At 49.0% G+C, this 14,870-nt stretch overlaps 1 protein-coding gene across 10 annotated transcripts in view; it reads right to left on the bottom strand.

The window, feature by feature from the left end:
* The window catches only part of Myo16 (myosin XVI), a 531,552-nt gene that overhangs the window by 203,422 nt on the left and 313,260 nt on the right, over positions 1-14,870 (bottom strand). For all 10 annotated transcript variants that reach the window (XM_087193116.1, XM_087193117.1, XM_087193118.1 and 7 more), the window contains one exon: positions 144-255. In XM_087193116.1, coding sequence (XP_087049242.1) covers positions 144-255 — 112 coding nt within the window. The remainder of the gene's footprint in view (positions 1-143; positions 256-14,870) is intronic.

Raw genomic sequence — 14,870 nt, 5'->3', positions numbered from 1 at the left:
GCTGGGGCTTCTGTTATGCCGAGTCACCAACGTCTCCAACAGTGTCTGGATGTAACCAGGTGTGGGAGATGAACTTGGATGAATAACTTTCATAACCTGGTTCAAGGTTGGTTTTCTCTCAGTGAAACACGAAGATGACTCACCAAGTTGCTGAAGCCAATTACATTCAGAGCTTGTTTCAAAGCCACGAATCTTTCCCTGTTCAGCACATGCTCGGCTGTGGCTGCATCTCTTCCTGTGGCCTGGTTCAGATACCTGTGGGGACAAAGCACACTGCACTGTAGCTCAGCGTGGAGTTGAACTCTGGTGGCCACAGGCACTTCAGCCACATTCCGTCTCCTCCACAGCGGAATCACCTGGACACCATGTGCCCGTGTGTTTACAAAGCCTTTGGAACCTAATAGCACACGATGTTTCTGCAAGGGACAATGTAGCTCTCATTGTTCCAGAACATAATTACACTGTGGGACAGGGCCCTTGCTTCAGCTGTGACCGTCCCTGTGAAATGAAGAAAGTTACAGGCACTTCCTGTTCTTCATGTAGACGCCTGGCAGAAACTGCCACAGGCCCTGTGATTAGTATTTGCATCAGAGATGCTGAATTTATACCAATTCGCTCTCTCTTCTTGTCAGTATGTTTTAATTATGAGGTAGTTGATTAATTCGCTGATTTATTCCTTTCATTCAGCAAACACACAGGAATCATCTACCTAAACAGAGCATACCCCACAGCTGAGGTGGAGACATAAAGGGCTCCTTGCCAGAAGCCAGCAATGACAAGATACAGTCCTCGGGGCAGAGACAGGAGCACAGAGGGCCACAAGGCAGTGCTGAGGTAGAATAGCAGGGAACAATGGGTAAATCAGACACATGAGATTCCACATGGCATGGCTTCTCTTATGTGAGGAACTCAGAGTCTAAATAAATCACTGAGCAAAATAAAAGATAAATAATAGGAAAGAGGGGGATGGGCCTTTTGCAAATGGCAAGAGGGCAGAGAGATGGAGGGAGGGGATGGAAAATGAATTTCGATGTGTGTCGTCCACGCAGTAGTTCCCCTCGAGGAGTGCATTCACTATGTACTGCTAGCATGTCCTGAGAAGAATAAAAATGTAAAGACCTAAAAGATAAAGTACAAGTATGTGGTGACCCAGAAGTGGCTGAGGAACAAACCCTGAGGCGAGCAGAGGGGTTCTGATCCAAGCTGGCATGCAAGTGAGAAGCAGCCCGGCCGAGCAACTGCTCCAGGGTAAGGAGTCCCTGGAGCAAGCAGCATCACCCGGGAGGCGCACGGAGGGAGGGAGGGAGCCAGCAGGCGGGGAGGAAAGGCTGCCCAGGCTGGAGCTCAGCATCACACCCTGAGAGGTGTGGGGTGTGTTCTGGGCAGGAAGAGGGCCCTGGAGGCCCTGGAGGAGAGCTGTCATGGGTGGAGGTTTAGGAAAAGGATCCTGGTGGCCCAGGAAAAGAGGAGGAGGAGGCGGGGGGGGGGGTGATAAGGAGAGAAAAACCCAAAGGAGCAGAGAGCCGGGCACAGGAGGAGAGGGCAGAGGGCAGCCAGGTGCTCCTGGAGGGGAGAGGAGAAAGGGCGCTGGCCACTGGCGCCTGCCTTTCAGGGCCCTGTTTGGGGGTGCGCTCACCCAGGGAGCCTTGCAGGGCGGCGGGTGGTTTGGGGAGAGAAAGTCTCAGAGCCGCACTGAATGTGAGCTTCTTGTTAGAGCTCAAGTGGAGGAGATCCAGGAGAGGCCAGATGCAAGCACCAGGGTTCAGGAGAGGAGAGAAAATGTGGTCTGGAAACCATGAAGATGCAGAGGATAAAACCAGGGTGGGTGAGCTCGCCGAATGGGACTCCAGTGCATCAGAGCCGAAGAAGGAATCCAGGGTTCAGGGAAAGGAGGGCGAATAAAGACGTCTGACAGAATCACCAAAGCCGCAGGGACCAGTGCTTCAGATGGGCTGGCGTGGGCTCAGTGCATGGTGCTAGGGGCCGGGCTGGGGCCTCTGTCCCCGGGTCTTGGCCCAGCCCCTCCTCCGCAGAAGGCTGCTGGCTTCCTGCCGCACCAGCTGGGGAGGGAGAATGCCCAGCGGGGCTCGGGTCACTGTGCCCAGCGGTGCCGGCCCAGGTGGTGGCAGGGATGCTGGGTGCTGGCTGGGGAGGAGGGGACTCAGCACAGAGTGACCTCCCCACCGCAGGCTTGGGGACCAGCCACAGGCGGTGCTCCAGACCCCCAAGGCTGGCAGAGGACCCCGCGGGGAGCCGCTGGCAGCACCTCACCCAGGCCCTCAGCTGTTAGCAGGACAAGGAGGAACCACACCCAGAATCCAGCAGTGTGGCAGCACAGCAACTGGGCAGCACTGCCATCAGCACCATGGAGTTACACTGTACGTAAGCAAAGAGAAGATTCCTGACCTTCAATGTCTGGTGGAGAGGAGGAACATGAAGCCATCTCACCCAAAGCCGTCCACACAACCGCCTTTCCCCTACGCATTTCCCCTTCCTCATTTCTATTCATCCTTTCTCTTGATACATTAATCAATTATTTAAGAATGGTCAGTTTTCTCCTTGAGATAAATTCTAGGAAAGATGTATTTCTGTGTCCTTAAAGTGGCAAAGTGCTTAAAAGCCCTGATGGATGTGAAAAGTGTCACTTGGTGATATGCATATTCAGCAGGTATTTAATGTGCAGGTTTGTACTACGGGAAAGAGAGAAGGGAGGGAGGGAACCCGAGAAAGCGAAGTGGGAAAGAAGGGAAGAGATAATCATTCATCGAAAGGATACTGACATAAATCTGTACGGGATTCCCCATATCAAGGATTTAGAGCGAGCTTCTTTCAGTCTGTTGCAGTCGTTCTTCTCTCTCTGTCCACAGTTTTCTGTGAATGCAGCTCATCTGCCCACTCAGCTGTGGGGGACCTCTAGGTTGTTTCTAGTTTGGGGGCTGCGACTGACGCCACCACGAGCAAGCGAGCACTCCCCTGCAGATGCGTAAGCAACAGTTCTCGGAACAAGGGCCCCAGCAGTAGCCGGCCCATGTGGTGGGTGTGCCTTTAGGCCCAGAAGCACTGCTGGGCTCCAGGGAGCCTCCTGTGCCACTTCACACTCCCACAAGCCACACCAGAGTGCGGCCTCTCCACACCCTCCCCGGGATCTGCCAGTGTCGCAGCCCTTGGGCCGGTTCCGCGGGCAGCATGCCTGGTGACACCCACCTCATGGGGCTGCAGTCTGCGTTCCCCACTGCTAATGATGGGGCATGTTTCCCGCGCGGGTCTGACATCTCCATGACTCTCCTGTGAAATGTCTTCATGCCTTCTGTCAGTTTTCTAATGCACATAAAGCACTTTCTTCTACTGTTAACTCTGGAGACATCTTTATATATTCTAAGCCTTTGCTGGATGTGAGGTTTCCAACATTTGCCCTCACGCTGTAGCCTGACTTTTTGATGCTTCTAACAGGGATTTCTGAAGAGCAAGAGCTTTACATTGTCATGCGATTCAACATGTCCTGTATCCCTTGCATGGTTCCTGTGTCTGCTGTCACATTTAAATCCTTTCCAGCCTTGAACTAGATGTGAAATGCTTTCGCTTTGCCTTGTTCCGTTATCTGTGTCCTGTGTACACTGTGTCTGTGGATGTCCAGTTGCTTCGGCACCGTGGGACGACACCATCTTTCCTGCGCTGAACTGCTGTGTGCCGTAGTCAGGAACCAGCGGCGTGTGCGTGCGTCCATGCCCACAGTTCCCTCCTTCCTTCTGCCTGTGACCTGCCTGCCAATACCGCAGCAGCTAGACTACTATGTGGGCGTGGTTGGCCCAGGTGTCGTTCAGTCTGCTGATTTTATTCTTCTCTTTCAAGATTATTTTAACTATATGGAGGGCCTGCGTTTTTACAAATACACTTTGGAGCAAGCCTTGTTTATGTGTTTAGTGTGGCTTCCGACAGGAAAGGCACTGGCCTCCCAAGGCATCTGAAAGTTAACTGACCGCTGTTGTACTGACCGTTCCAACTCGTGACATGGCGTGTCTCTCCACCTTACTCATCGGGAGTTTATTGCTTCCAGCATACAAATACTGTAGGTTTGTTAAGTGTACATTGAAGTATTTCACCATCATACATTTTGAATTTTGGTTTCCTTGCATTCACTGTTAACACACAGTAGTACAGTGGTACCTTGGTTCACGAACTTCATTCTTTCCGTGATTCTCGTTGCAAACCAAATTGGTTGTGAACCCAATCGAACTTCCCCTTAAGGCCGGCACTGAACCTGACCATTGCATTTGGCTTCATGAACTGAAGTTGCACTGTGTTTGTACCCTCTGGCATTTATCTATCTCATACCCAGAGGAAGCTGGAGTCATTCACTAGCTTTAGGTGACTTCGGGGTAGAATCCTCAGAGGTTTGCACTCTTCTTTTTTGGTACCGGGGACCGTGCACTTGCAAGGTGGGCAGCAGAACCACTGAGCTAAATCCCCGGCCCCTCGCACTTTTTTCACAAAACCCGATGGTGCTTTCTCCTGACTAAGTGTACAAAGGTCATCCTTACAGACTGGTGAAGAAGAGTCGCACTTCACCTTCTTGCTGCCCTTACAAACCTAGGTGGGTGTGTGCTATAATCGCTATAATCGTGAAGAGTTCCACTGAAGCACAGATAAGAGGAGAACTCGCTACAGTCAGATCTGTTTGAAGTGAGTCTCCAGGCTGCTTATAATCAGGCGCCCCATTGTTCCTGTGTGCTGACAATACCCAGCAGCCCGATGGTGCATCACCCCAGTGGGCCAGTTACACCGCCCACACAGTTCCATATGCAGGGTGTGCAAGGTGTGTGTTTGTACTTTCACTTTGTGACAGAGTGGAGCGTGCACTGGAATAGTGCCACTCTTATGCCACCTGTGAACACCAGAGTGAACTTATTCCACACATGAAAGCACAGAAGGGCTCTCCCTGTCCACAGGAGAGTCAAGTGACACTAGGAGTCTCTTTCTGGCCCTGTTGTGCAGAGGGTAAAGCACAACTGGAATCCCAGCACTCAGGAGGCTGAGGCAGGAGGGTTGCAAGTTGAAGGCCAGCCTGGAGTACACATTGAGACAATTTCCTGCCCCATAGTAAAGAGCTGCTGCTCAGTCTATGGCATCACTATGAGGAACAGGAATTCAAGAGAGCAATGATAGTGACTCAAATATCAAATACAAACAGTGATTGCAAAGAAATCATCATTACATTCCAAGGGCCCATGTCCATGCCTGTCCATAATGGGCACAGTAAAATGCCTGTGCCCAGCCGGTGCTATGAGTATCATGCAGAAAATGACCTAGGAGCCTGCAGGTTCTCCGGGGCATCTGGGCTTGGAGCTTAAACAAGAGCAGAAGCCCTGGCTGCTTCCAAACAACCTGTGGTGTCTCCTCGCTCCATCAGCGGCTTGCAGGTCAAAACACCATGTTGTCTTAGTTTCTCATCTGCTGTGAAAAGAACATGGCCTTCTGTATTGTGGCCAGAGCTGTCTCTGACTTAGTGATGTTTAATAGGTAAACAGAGGCCAAGTAAGGCAAAGGCAGACCGCATCCTGGAGACAACACGATTTGCTAAGATGTCAGAATCAGCTTCTTGCCATCCTTCCTTCTCTTAACAAGGAAATTCTTTTCTTTACTGTTTTCCAATGATCCAGAACATATTAACTGATTTTAAGCCTCTTCTGGTGGCGTATGCGTGCAGTATCTTATTAACCAGAGGGTTAGAGACAGAAATCTCCACCAACAAAAAGATTAATGTATTAGCCATGTATTGCTTTGTTTGGAAAGTGAGAGCTCTGGCCACAGTCGTCAGGAAAAGAACGCACTCCACCATGTGCCTTACACACTTGGAAAGGTTCTGGCTCTGGGGACATTCTCAGAATAGTTTCTCCAGATTCTTCTCATCAGTCAGAACATTTCTTCAAACCATCTGGTGAAACACATTCAGTGCTCTCTCCATCTTGAGAATCGTAGGTGCCGCTATGGTCAGCTAAGTGGCTCCTGAGAGTGACCCTGTGACTTCTGGGTGGACACGGGGTGAGCAGCTCATCCTGTGCAAGGGCCCTGGGCAGTGAGAGCATGGAACCCACTGCAGAAGGGCTGCGTGGTCCTTCTGCTGGGGCCCTGCACTGTCCCTTTGCAGGGCGTCATTTGCAGAGGGCTGCCAGTAGGGATGGAGTGGACTGGCAAAGCACAGAAGGAACAAGGTTTGATCAAAATGTGCAGACTGATCCCAGCAAGAAGCCCACAGTGACCAGAGCGGTGCGGTTATAGGCAGGTCCCAGCCAGGACCTCACCCAGAGCCCAGCAGCTTGGGCCTACAGGCCCAGCCAAGGGCCCGCCTGGAAGAGCTGCACAGGTGCACAGCCAGAGGCTGCCCAGATACCATCGGTAAGTGTGCAGACCCCAGGCAGAAGCCTGCTCAGACACTAGCAATTGGGGTGCACAGCCCCCAGCCAAAGGCCCTCGCAGACAATAGCTACACAGTGGAGCAGGCCCCAGTCAGCAATATGCCCAGATACCATCCCCAGTGTGCTCAGGCCCTGGCCAGAACCCCACTGGACAACAGGGCAGCTCGGGGATCCACAAGCTCATCACTCTGAACCCAGGAATTGGTGCAGTGGTGAGCAGTAGAGAAAAGGCCTCTCAGTGGCTTGCTGATAATTAAAGACCACTGGGTGAGCAAAAAGTTGCCTCAACAAAGTTGCAGCAGGTTGCATCTGTTGAAATGAGAAAAGACATAAACAAGCCTCAAAACCAGACTTCCAGATCACCTAAGCAATCCCAAAGGGCAACGAGATGAAACACTCTGATACTCAATCACCTGGACTTCCTGAACTGGCAACGAAGAGGATAAATAAAATCAGAAAAAATAAAATCAGAAATAATTACTCAGATAACAACAAAGATTGTGTCCACAGTGCAGGTCATGATTAATAACTCCAGAGCAGAGACAGATAAAAAAATAATAGAGGAGCTGAGGAACATGATGCAATCCCAGCACAGGAAACCAATGGAATACATAAAACAGATATCCAAGAGATTAAAAACTCCATTGATAGTTTACTCAGCAGAATAAGCCAATGTGAGGCCAGAATATCAGATACAGAAGACAGGATTCCAATTAGTGACTAGGAAAAGAAAAATTTCTTACAAATGGTAAGGGACCATGAGAAATCAATCCAGCATCTGCTAGATAATGCAAAGAAGAATAACATACTAGAGATCAGAGTCAATGAAGAAACAGGAGAGAGTGCAAATGACATAAAAAAAACTGATGGCCAGAAAACTTCCTAAGCAGAGGAAAAGAACTTGACATATAGATAAGTAAGGCATATAGGACTCCTACTAGCTGTGATCAAAAAAATCTACACCTAGGCATATAATAGTTAAGATTCCAGAAACCCAACAGAAGAGCAAAATGTGCAGACTGCTCTGCCTGAATGATGGCTGGGTCAGTGGGACAACTCAAATCACAGATCTTTCTCCTGGTCATAGTACGCCCTGCCCCAGGCTGGTGGATGCCCTGCAGGAGGATGGGCAGTATGACAGGTGTGGAGCCTATGATGTGGCCAGGGTGGCAGGCACTGGGATCCTCATGGGAGACAGGACCAGCACACAGTGCAAGGCTCTGAGCACAGACTACAGATACCCTACACCTTTCCTACGATGAGGTGGCCACCTGGCTCCAAATTGCTGCAATGTATAGCATCCCAGGGATCTGACCTTTTTTGTTATAAGTTCTCAGAATGCTTTGGCTTTGAGATCACTTGTAATTATAAATATACAATGACAATCAGGCCTCTCATAATGTCCTAAAACATTATAATACAGGTTCTACAATAGCCAGGATCACAGAAAAGAAAATGATGGGAGGAAGTCACAGGCATTCAGAGTGAGCTATTTACTTGGTCTAGTGTAATTCTCAACTTCTTGAACTAGTCAAATATTCCTACCTGCATGCTCAACTTGCAATACTACTACTAATAGAACAGGATTCCCTAAATAATAAATGAAATCCAAGTAATGGGTTAACACTCCAGCTGTCTTCCCTGGCCATTTACTGTGTTCTTTTCTTACTTTTCATTTTCGTCAGTCCATGTTTGCAGCACATCATGATGACACTCCTTGTGGGGAGTTGGTGCATGGACAGAATGTCTTCGTTATTTTTAATTCTCTTTCTGTCCCCTTGCCTTCCTCTCCCTCCCCCTCCCTTCCTATCTTATCCTCTTCCCTCTTGCAAAAGGTCTGTCTCCCTGTTTCCTAGTATCTGTCTTTTATTTTGCTCTTTAATTTATTTATACTTTGGGTTTCTCATATAAGAGAAACCATGTGATATTTAAGCTGTGTGTCTGATTCATTTTGCCTAACATAGTCTCAAGGTGCGTCCATTTTCCTACAAATGACTCAACTTTATCTTTCTTAATGGCAGAGTAGTGCTCCACTGTGTGTAAATTCCACGCTTTCTCAGTTCATCTGCTGACTGACATAGGCTGCTTCCTAGACTTAACTCTTATGAGTTGTGCTGCTATAAATATGGGTGTTCATGGGTCACTAGCACAACCACTATGGAAGTCAGAATGGAGATTCCTCAAAACACTAACACTAGGAATTCTCTTTCTAGGTACCTTCCTGAAAGAGTTTGAGACCTCATATTACAGCTACCCATGTACCATGTCCTTGAATCAAGGTCAATTCTGTGTTCTAGAGAACCCAGGGAGAAGACCAGGTAGGGGGCCTGAATGCCACTGTGTGTTAATAATTACAAGTGATCTTGAAGCCAAAGCACTCTAAGAACTTACAACAAATCAGTCAGAATGATGTGCTCATTGTCAGAGCAGGCCTACTAACTTTGAGAAGGTTTTTCCTATGAAAAATCCAGGCAAGTGATGCAAAGCTGTGATAAAGCAACCAGTCACACAGAAAGGTACTGATTCAGTCAAAGACAATTCAAGGCCCATTTTACACAAGATGGATTTGGGGATCTTCAAGACCAGTGGGCCTGACATCTGCTACTCAAAGGGGAAATTAATATTGTTTTAATGTTCCCTCAGGTACTCAGGAAATGAAACAATTCTCTGATGTATTTCAGAAATAAAATATTCTGGTTAAGCAGACATTGGGCTGCTCGTTTCCCATTATTGACAAGATCACTGAAGGCTACTCTTACTTTCAAAATAGCTGTAGCTCTCTAATCAATTCCAGTTATTTAAAATGTTAACAACGTAGAATTATAAGAAAAATTATGGTTAAACACAGATGTACTCTACCAATATCTAATTTATTTTCAGTTTTCTAATGTGAAAGAAATATAGAATTCCTGAGAAATAAATAGAAATGCATTCATGTTTTCTGGTCTCTTTGGACACTGTAACAATCCCTCAACAGTGACTTTCAGTCCAATCTTTTCCACACAACTTCAATACATTTAAGGCTTCAAATACTTCAAAGAGCCAGCAATGGATCTGAACTTTTTTCTCTTCTGTGGACTGAACTCAAGCCCTGCTTCATCCCCAGCCTCTTCTGTCACTGTTTTATTTGGAGATAGGATCTCACTAATTGCTAAACTGCCCAGACAGACAGGGTAGAACTTGCAATCCTCCTGCCTCAGCCTCCTAGAGTGCTGGGACTACAGGCACAGATCTCTGAGCCTCCGTTTCTCCTGGACTTTAGCCGATGATGTTCTTAGGCAGCTGTGCGTAGGACTGAGCTGGGTCCGCACATCACCTGGGGTGGGGGCTGGTCACCAGCATTGGTCAAAGCAGGAAGTCTAGACACGGTGATGGAGGACAGCGAGCGCCATGGGCTGCACTGGCTTTGGGCACCACGGGCCCTGCTGGGCTTTGATTCTTCAGGCCCAGATTCTGGTCAGCTGATTTGTCCTCACCATCTACGCTCTCCCTTCCCATGAATCTCCATTTTCAGAACAGAAATCTGCTGGGATTGAAATCACCACTCCACAGCATCTGTCACACACAGGGAGGAAAACTCCACTGCAGACCGTCAGGCAGTGTAGGGCAATCAGCGCACCAGTGCTGTTCCATGTGAACAGCTGCACCCGGAGACACGCCGGTCCCAACCAGAACATGGCTGAAGAGTTTCAGGACTCGCTGCTATGCGACCTGCATTCCAGCATCCACTACATAGAAAGACGAGGCCCCAGAGAACAACAATGTTGGGGTGAAAGGCCCCTTTTTGCTAACTACCAATCCACTCCCTCATAGACAGCCTTCATGTTTGAACTCCGGGTACCGTGAAGAGCCCCCTGAGCCTTTCTTCTTTCAGAACAGAATGCACCTTTACTTCACTGAGGGACACAGTCACTGCCACAGCCTCAAGCCAAGTTCCCTCAACTCGTCAAGGTGTTCACTCTATCGATGTTGAATTTGGAGCCCACGATGCGCTCTACGAGGTGAAGACATTTGTCACCCCTCTGTTGCTCAATAATAGGGAGATGTTAAACAGAAACTGAGAGGACGGACACAGCGAGAGGGGAGGCACTACTTGGGTGCAGGTTTGGCAACTGAGCTCGAACAAATCCTGCGGAATTTGCTCACGAGGAACACTGGTGCATATCTGGGTTATTAACACTGATGGCCAAAATGGCAAAGCTTCGGCCAAGAGAACACAAGTCTCGAGTTTCTGTGTGTGCCTGAACTGTGACTCCTGGGGCTTCAGAGATGAATGTGACGCAGCCTTTGTCCGGGGACACCAGGCACTGAGAGAGCCCTGCAGACACAATTACAGCGCCAGATGCAGAGCATGTAGAACAATCCACAGGGCAGAGTGGAATGTGTGGGCAGCAGTGGTTATTTAAGTCTGAGGAGGGAAATCCATATTTCAAATGCGTCTTGGTTTATTTATGTCCTGAAAAGCTGGATGATGTTCTGATAACAGTTGGCCTGAAACTCTCTGAATTTCACCTGTAGAGGACAAAATGCTGACAGCCTGCAAATGCACTCACCTCCTCCCCCTCAGCATGTTTTCTAAGGGGCTTTATCCTTCTGGGGAGTCTTCAAACGTTAAGGAAAATCCCTTGCATAAGCCAGGTGAACTCAGATGCTTGGTTTAATCGTGCTTGAGATGATGATGATACTAAGCAGGACTAAGGAAAATAGCCAGATAATAGAATCGCTACTGGAACAGTCGATGAAGGGCTGAAAGCAGGGCTGCAGCCGCAGGACAGTCCATCCTGCCTCAGCGATCAAGGAGCCATGGAGCCAGGCTGGAGGCCTCATGGGGTTCGGAGGATGCTCAGGAACTGCGAAGCCACCGCCCCAGATGTGGTGTGCTCCTGACAATCCACAGTGCAGCAAAATTAAGCTGACTCCCAAGTACTTAAGAAAATTCAGTTAATCGGACAAAATAAATTCAGTTTGCTATAGTCCAGGAGGAGGGTGTATTTGTTGTGACCGAAGCCACTCAACCTGGTGTGTTGAGTTTGAATTAATCTGAATTCTCATGGCTGTGGTGAAGATGTTCACATCAGTACCACAAGCAAAAGGCTTGTCTTGAATTTAACTCAGTTCTTGGGGAATACTCTCCCTTCCTTCCTTCCTTCCTTCCTTTTCCTTTCTGTTTTTGAGACAGTGTCCACTAAGTTGCTAAATTGTCCAGGCTGGGCTCAAACTTGTGATCCTCTTGTCTCAGCCTCCCTGAGTGCTGGGATTACAGGCGTGCATCACCACTCTAAGCTGGGAGTGCCCTTCAAGAAAACAAAAGCAGCCCATCATGGTGGTGCACCTGTTATCCCAACACTCTGAGAAGCTGAGGCAAGAGGATCACAAGTTCAACGCCGGCCTGGGCAACTCAGGAAGACCCTGTCTCAAAATAAAAGATAAAGATTGGGGACGTAGATCAGTGCAAAGGGCCCTGGAATCACTTCCTAATACTGCTGAGAAAGAAAGAAATGATGGAAGGGAGGGAGGGAGAAAGGAAGGAAAGGAAAGGGAGAGATAAAGGGAGGGAGGGAAGGGGAGAGAGAGAGAGAGGGAGAGAGAGAGAACGGGGAAGGGGACAAGTGAGCAGGGGACCTGTGTGTCAGTATCTGGCTCCTTCGTCACTGACAGCACTGGTGACAGCAGGAGGGCATCCTGGCCCTCAGTCCCTTTGGGAGAGAAGGCGAGGGGCACTGGGCCCATGCGGGACTGCTGTCACTCTCAGGTGTCCCCAGGGCTGGCCTGGCCCCGAGGTGACAGGAGGTGGCTGCACTGAAGGGACCATGTGGTGCGGAGTGTGCAGGAGTGGTGGTCTACAGGGACAGATGGATACCCACGTGCCCAGTGCCACGGTGGGCTCTGAGCAGGACTGCAGGCGGTTAGGGGAGACGGTTACCGGAAAGAGGAGGGAAGGAACCAAGGAAGGGGTGCTAGAGGGGTGGGGGACAGAATCCCTGCTCCCACGGGGTGAGGAGGACAGGATCAGCCAGAAGGAAGCCCATTCATCAAGGAAGGAGGCTACTGTGCACCACCTGACTCCTCCTCTCAGGTGGGGTCTCTCCGAGTGCCCTGCAGGGTAGGAGACCTGTGGCCTCCACTCCCAAGGTGCCTGCAGGGTCCTCTGCTGTCCTTGGTGCTCAGCATCTCTTTGTAGTTTTGGCTGACCCTGCAGACTCCTGGCAAGCAGCTGTGTATGAGGAGAGGCTGCAGGGACAGCGGTGTGGGTTACGTGACCAAGTAGATGCGTTTGTTGTAGGAGGCAATTTCCTGACGTTCTGTTCACTGTGAAACATCATGGCAGGCGAGAGCGGGCGACACGCCCAGGATGTGCTGTGCTGTGCCTGGTGCCACACAGTGTTACGCAGCCACAGACACCACGGTCCCTTAGGACAGCGTGAGGAACCACAGGCCAGGCCAGCAGCACCTTGCTCACATCCATGTCACCAAGCACCTGACTTCAGATGAAGGCACTGAGTCGATCAGTGTGAGGCAAAGCTCTGGATGAGCTATTTCTAATGACATTCCCCAAATACAGGGAGAGACACGCTGGAATTTGTCATACATGTATCTGTAATGAAATTTAGTAAGATCCATTTCCTGAGCTGATGCAAGGATGCTCATAATCACATTTTATTGCTTTAGTTACTGATAATCTTGTGTACACATGCACGCATACACACACACAAACATACATCTGTCCGACACGTACGGGGTCAGACATCTTAAAATCACCCAGGACCACTATGAACTCTGGATTCACAATGAGAAGGAAAGACCCTCTTCGTTTCTCTCAACAGGAATTCTACTTGAAGAATACTTTGCTTAGCCCACATCTCACCTGGAGAGGTCGGCGCCTCAGCCTTGGGCTCCTGAGGTCTTCGGCTTATTCTATGAAGCAAGAGGCTCTGCCGAAACTACATAAAGCTGAGTGGTCAAGGGGCAGCTGCCTCAGTGGGTCTGAATTCCATGGAACACTCATCTGGTTTCCCGGCCTTGAGCCCAGCTCTCCTGCCTAGGGGCTACAGTGTGAGGCGAAAGACCCAGAAACAAGACTTAAAGAGAAATCAAGGATCTGGGATGGTTGAGCTGATCTGGGCAGCAAAGACACCAGGCACCCAAGACCTCCAGTACTGACTGGTTACCAGCAGGGGAGAAATAGGACAGGGTGCACGTGAGACATCTGGAGATAGTGTGTGAGGCATCTGGCAATAGCAGTTATCACAGCTGAGCCTGTAAAAGGGAGGTGATGCATTGTTGCAGAAGAAACAAAAGGATACCAGGACTGAGTGGTAATTGACCAGTAACCCATCAGGAAAGTGTGGGGAGGCCACAACTCAGGGAAAGGAATTTAGGTGGAGCTGCACTGTCCTCAGCCATGATGTTACCTCAATCAGGGCCCTGCAGATTCAGACTAGGACTTAGGTCTCTGCCGCAGCCTGCCAGTAAACTGGGCAGGGGGTTAGCTAGAAACCCTGCCCACAGGTACCCAGCCAGCAAGGACTCCCAGGGGATGGGCACCAGCCAGGCAAACCAATGTCCACCTCAGAGAAGTCACACCCACAGCCAGCTGCACTGAAGGTCATGGGGATTTTAAAGTACAACAGAGACAAGAAGATGGCCCAGGCTGGTCACATCATGGGAGCACAGATCAGGGGAGGGGAGCTTTCTCCAGGACCAACCATGACCCAGGTAATACAGGACACTCTCTGCCAGCTGCCAGGGACACCAGCTCACACCCAAGTGAATTACAGATCAGAGAAAGAATGTCCACCAGTGACAGCAGCAGGTGGACATAGTGGTAGTGAACACTCAGGAGCCTCACATAATGAGATGTTGGTTATGTGCTGTGTAAAAAATATGTTTGAAGTGAGTGTAGACCAAAAAAGAATTGGGAATCTAATATGAGAAAAGAGCAAGAAATAGTATCCAAGAAAGCCCAGAATTCAGAAGGATAAAAGTGGAACTCCTAGAAGTGGAAAGTCATTGAGGTTAAAATTCAATGGAGGGATTAAATATCAGATCAATCACTTCTCAAAGAAGGGTGAGTAAAGCATAAGGAAACATGCAAAAATGACCTGTAATAAAGCACAGTGGTGGAAATATGAAAAGGAAGCTATGGAAGGAGAGATCAAATGAGAAAGGGTAGCACCATCTAGAAGGGATCCCAGAAGAACTCAGGAGGAAAAAACGAAGAAGAACATTCACGGGGAAAATGCCAGGGCATGCCTCAAATTTGGTAAAATAAATGTATCTGATGATGTGCAAATCACTATCTCAAATAGAATACATTTTAAAAATTCTCATCTAGGATCATTATGGCAAAACTAGATGTCTACACCACACACACACAGAGCAATTTACTCACCCATTTATCACTCACTTATTCTGTGGCAGTGGCATGGCAGGTTATAGGAACACAAAGTGAAGTCA

This window comes from Heterocephalus glaber, unplaced genomic scaffold (genome assembly GCF_053883595.1).
Source record: "Heterocephalus glaber isolate CG9 unplaced genomic scaffold, H.glaber_assembly_v1.0 deba00001579, whole genome shotgun sequence".
Lineage (NCBI taxonomy): Eukaryota > Metazoa > Chordata > Mammalia > Rodentia > Bathyergidae > Heterocephalus > Heterocephalus glaber.
The sequence above is the reverse complement of the archived record's forward strand: the minus strand, read 5'-3'. Positions and strand labels throughout refer to the sequence as shown.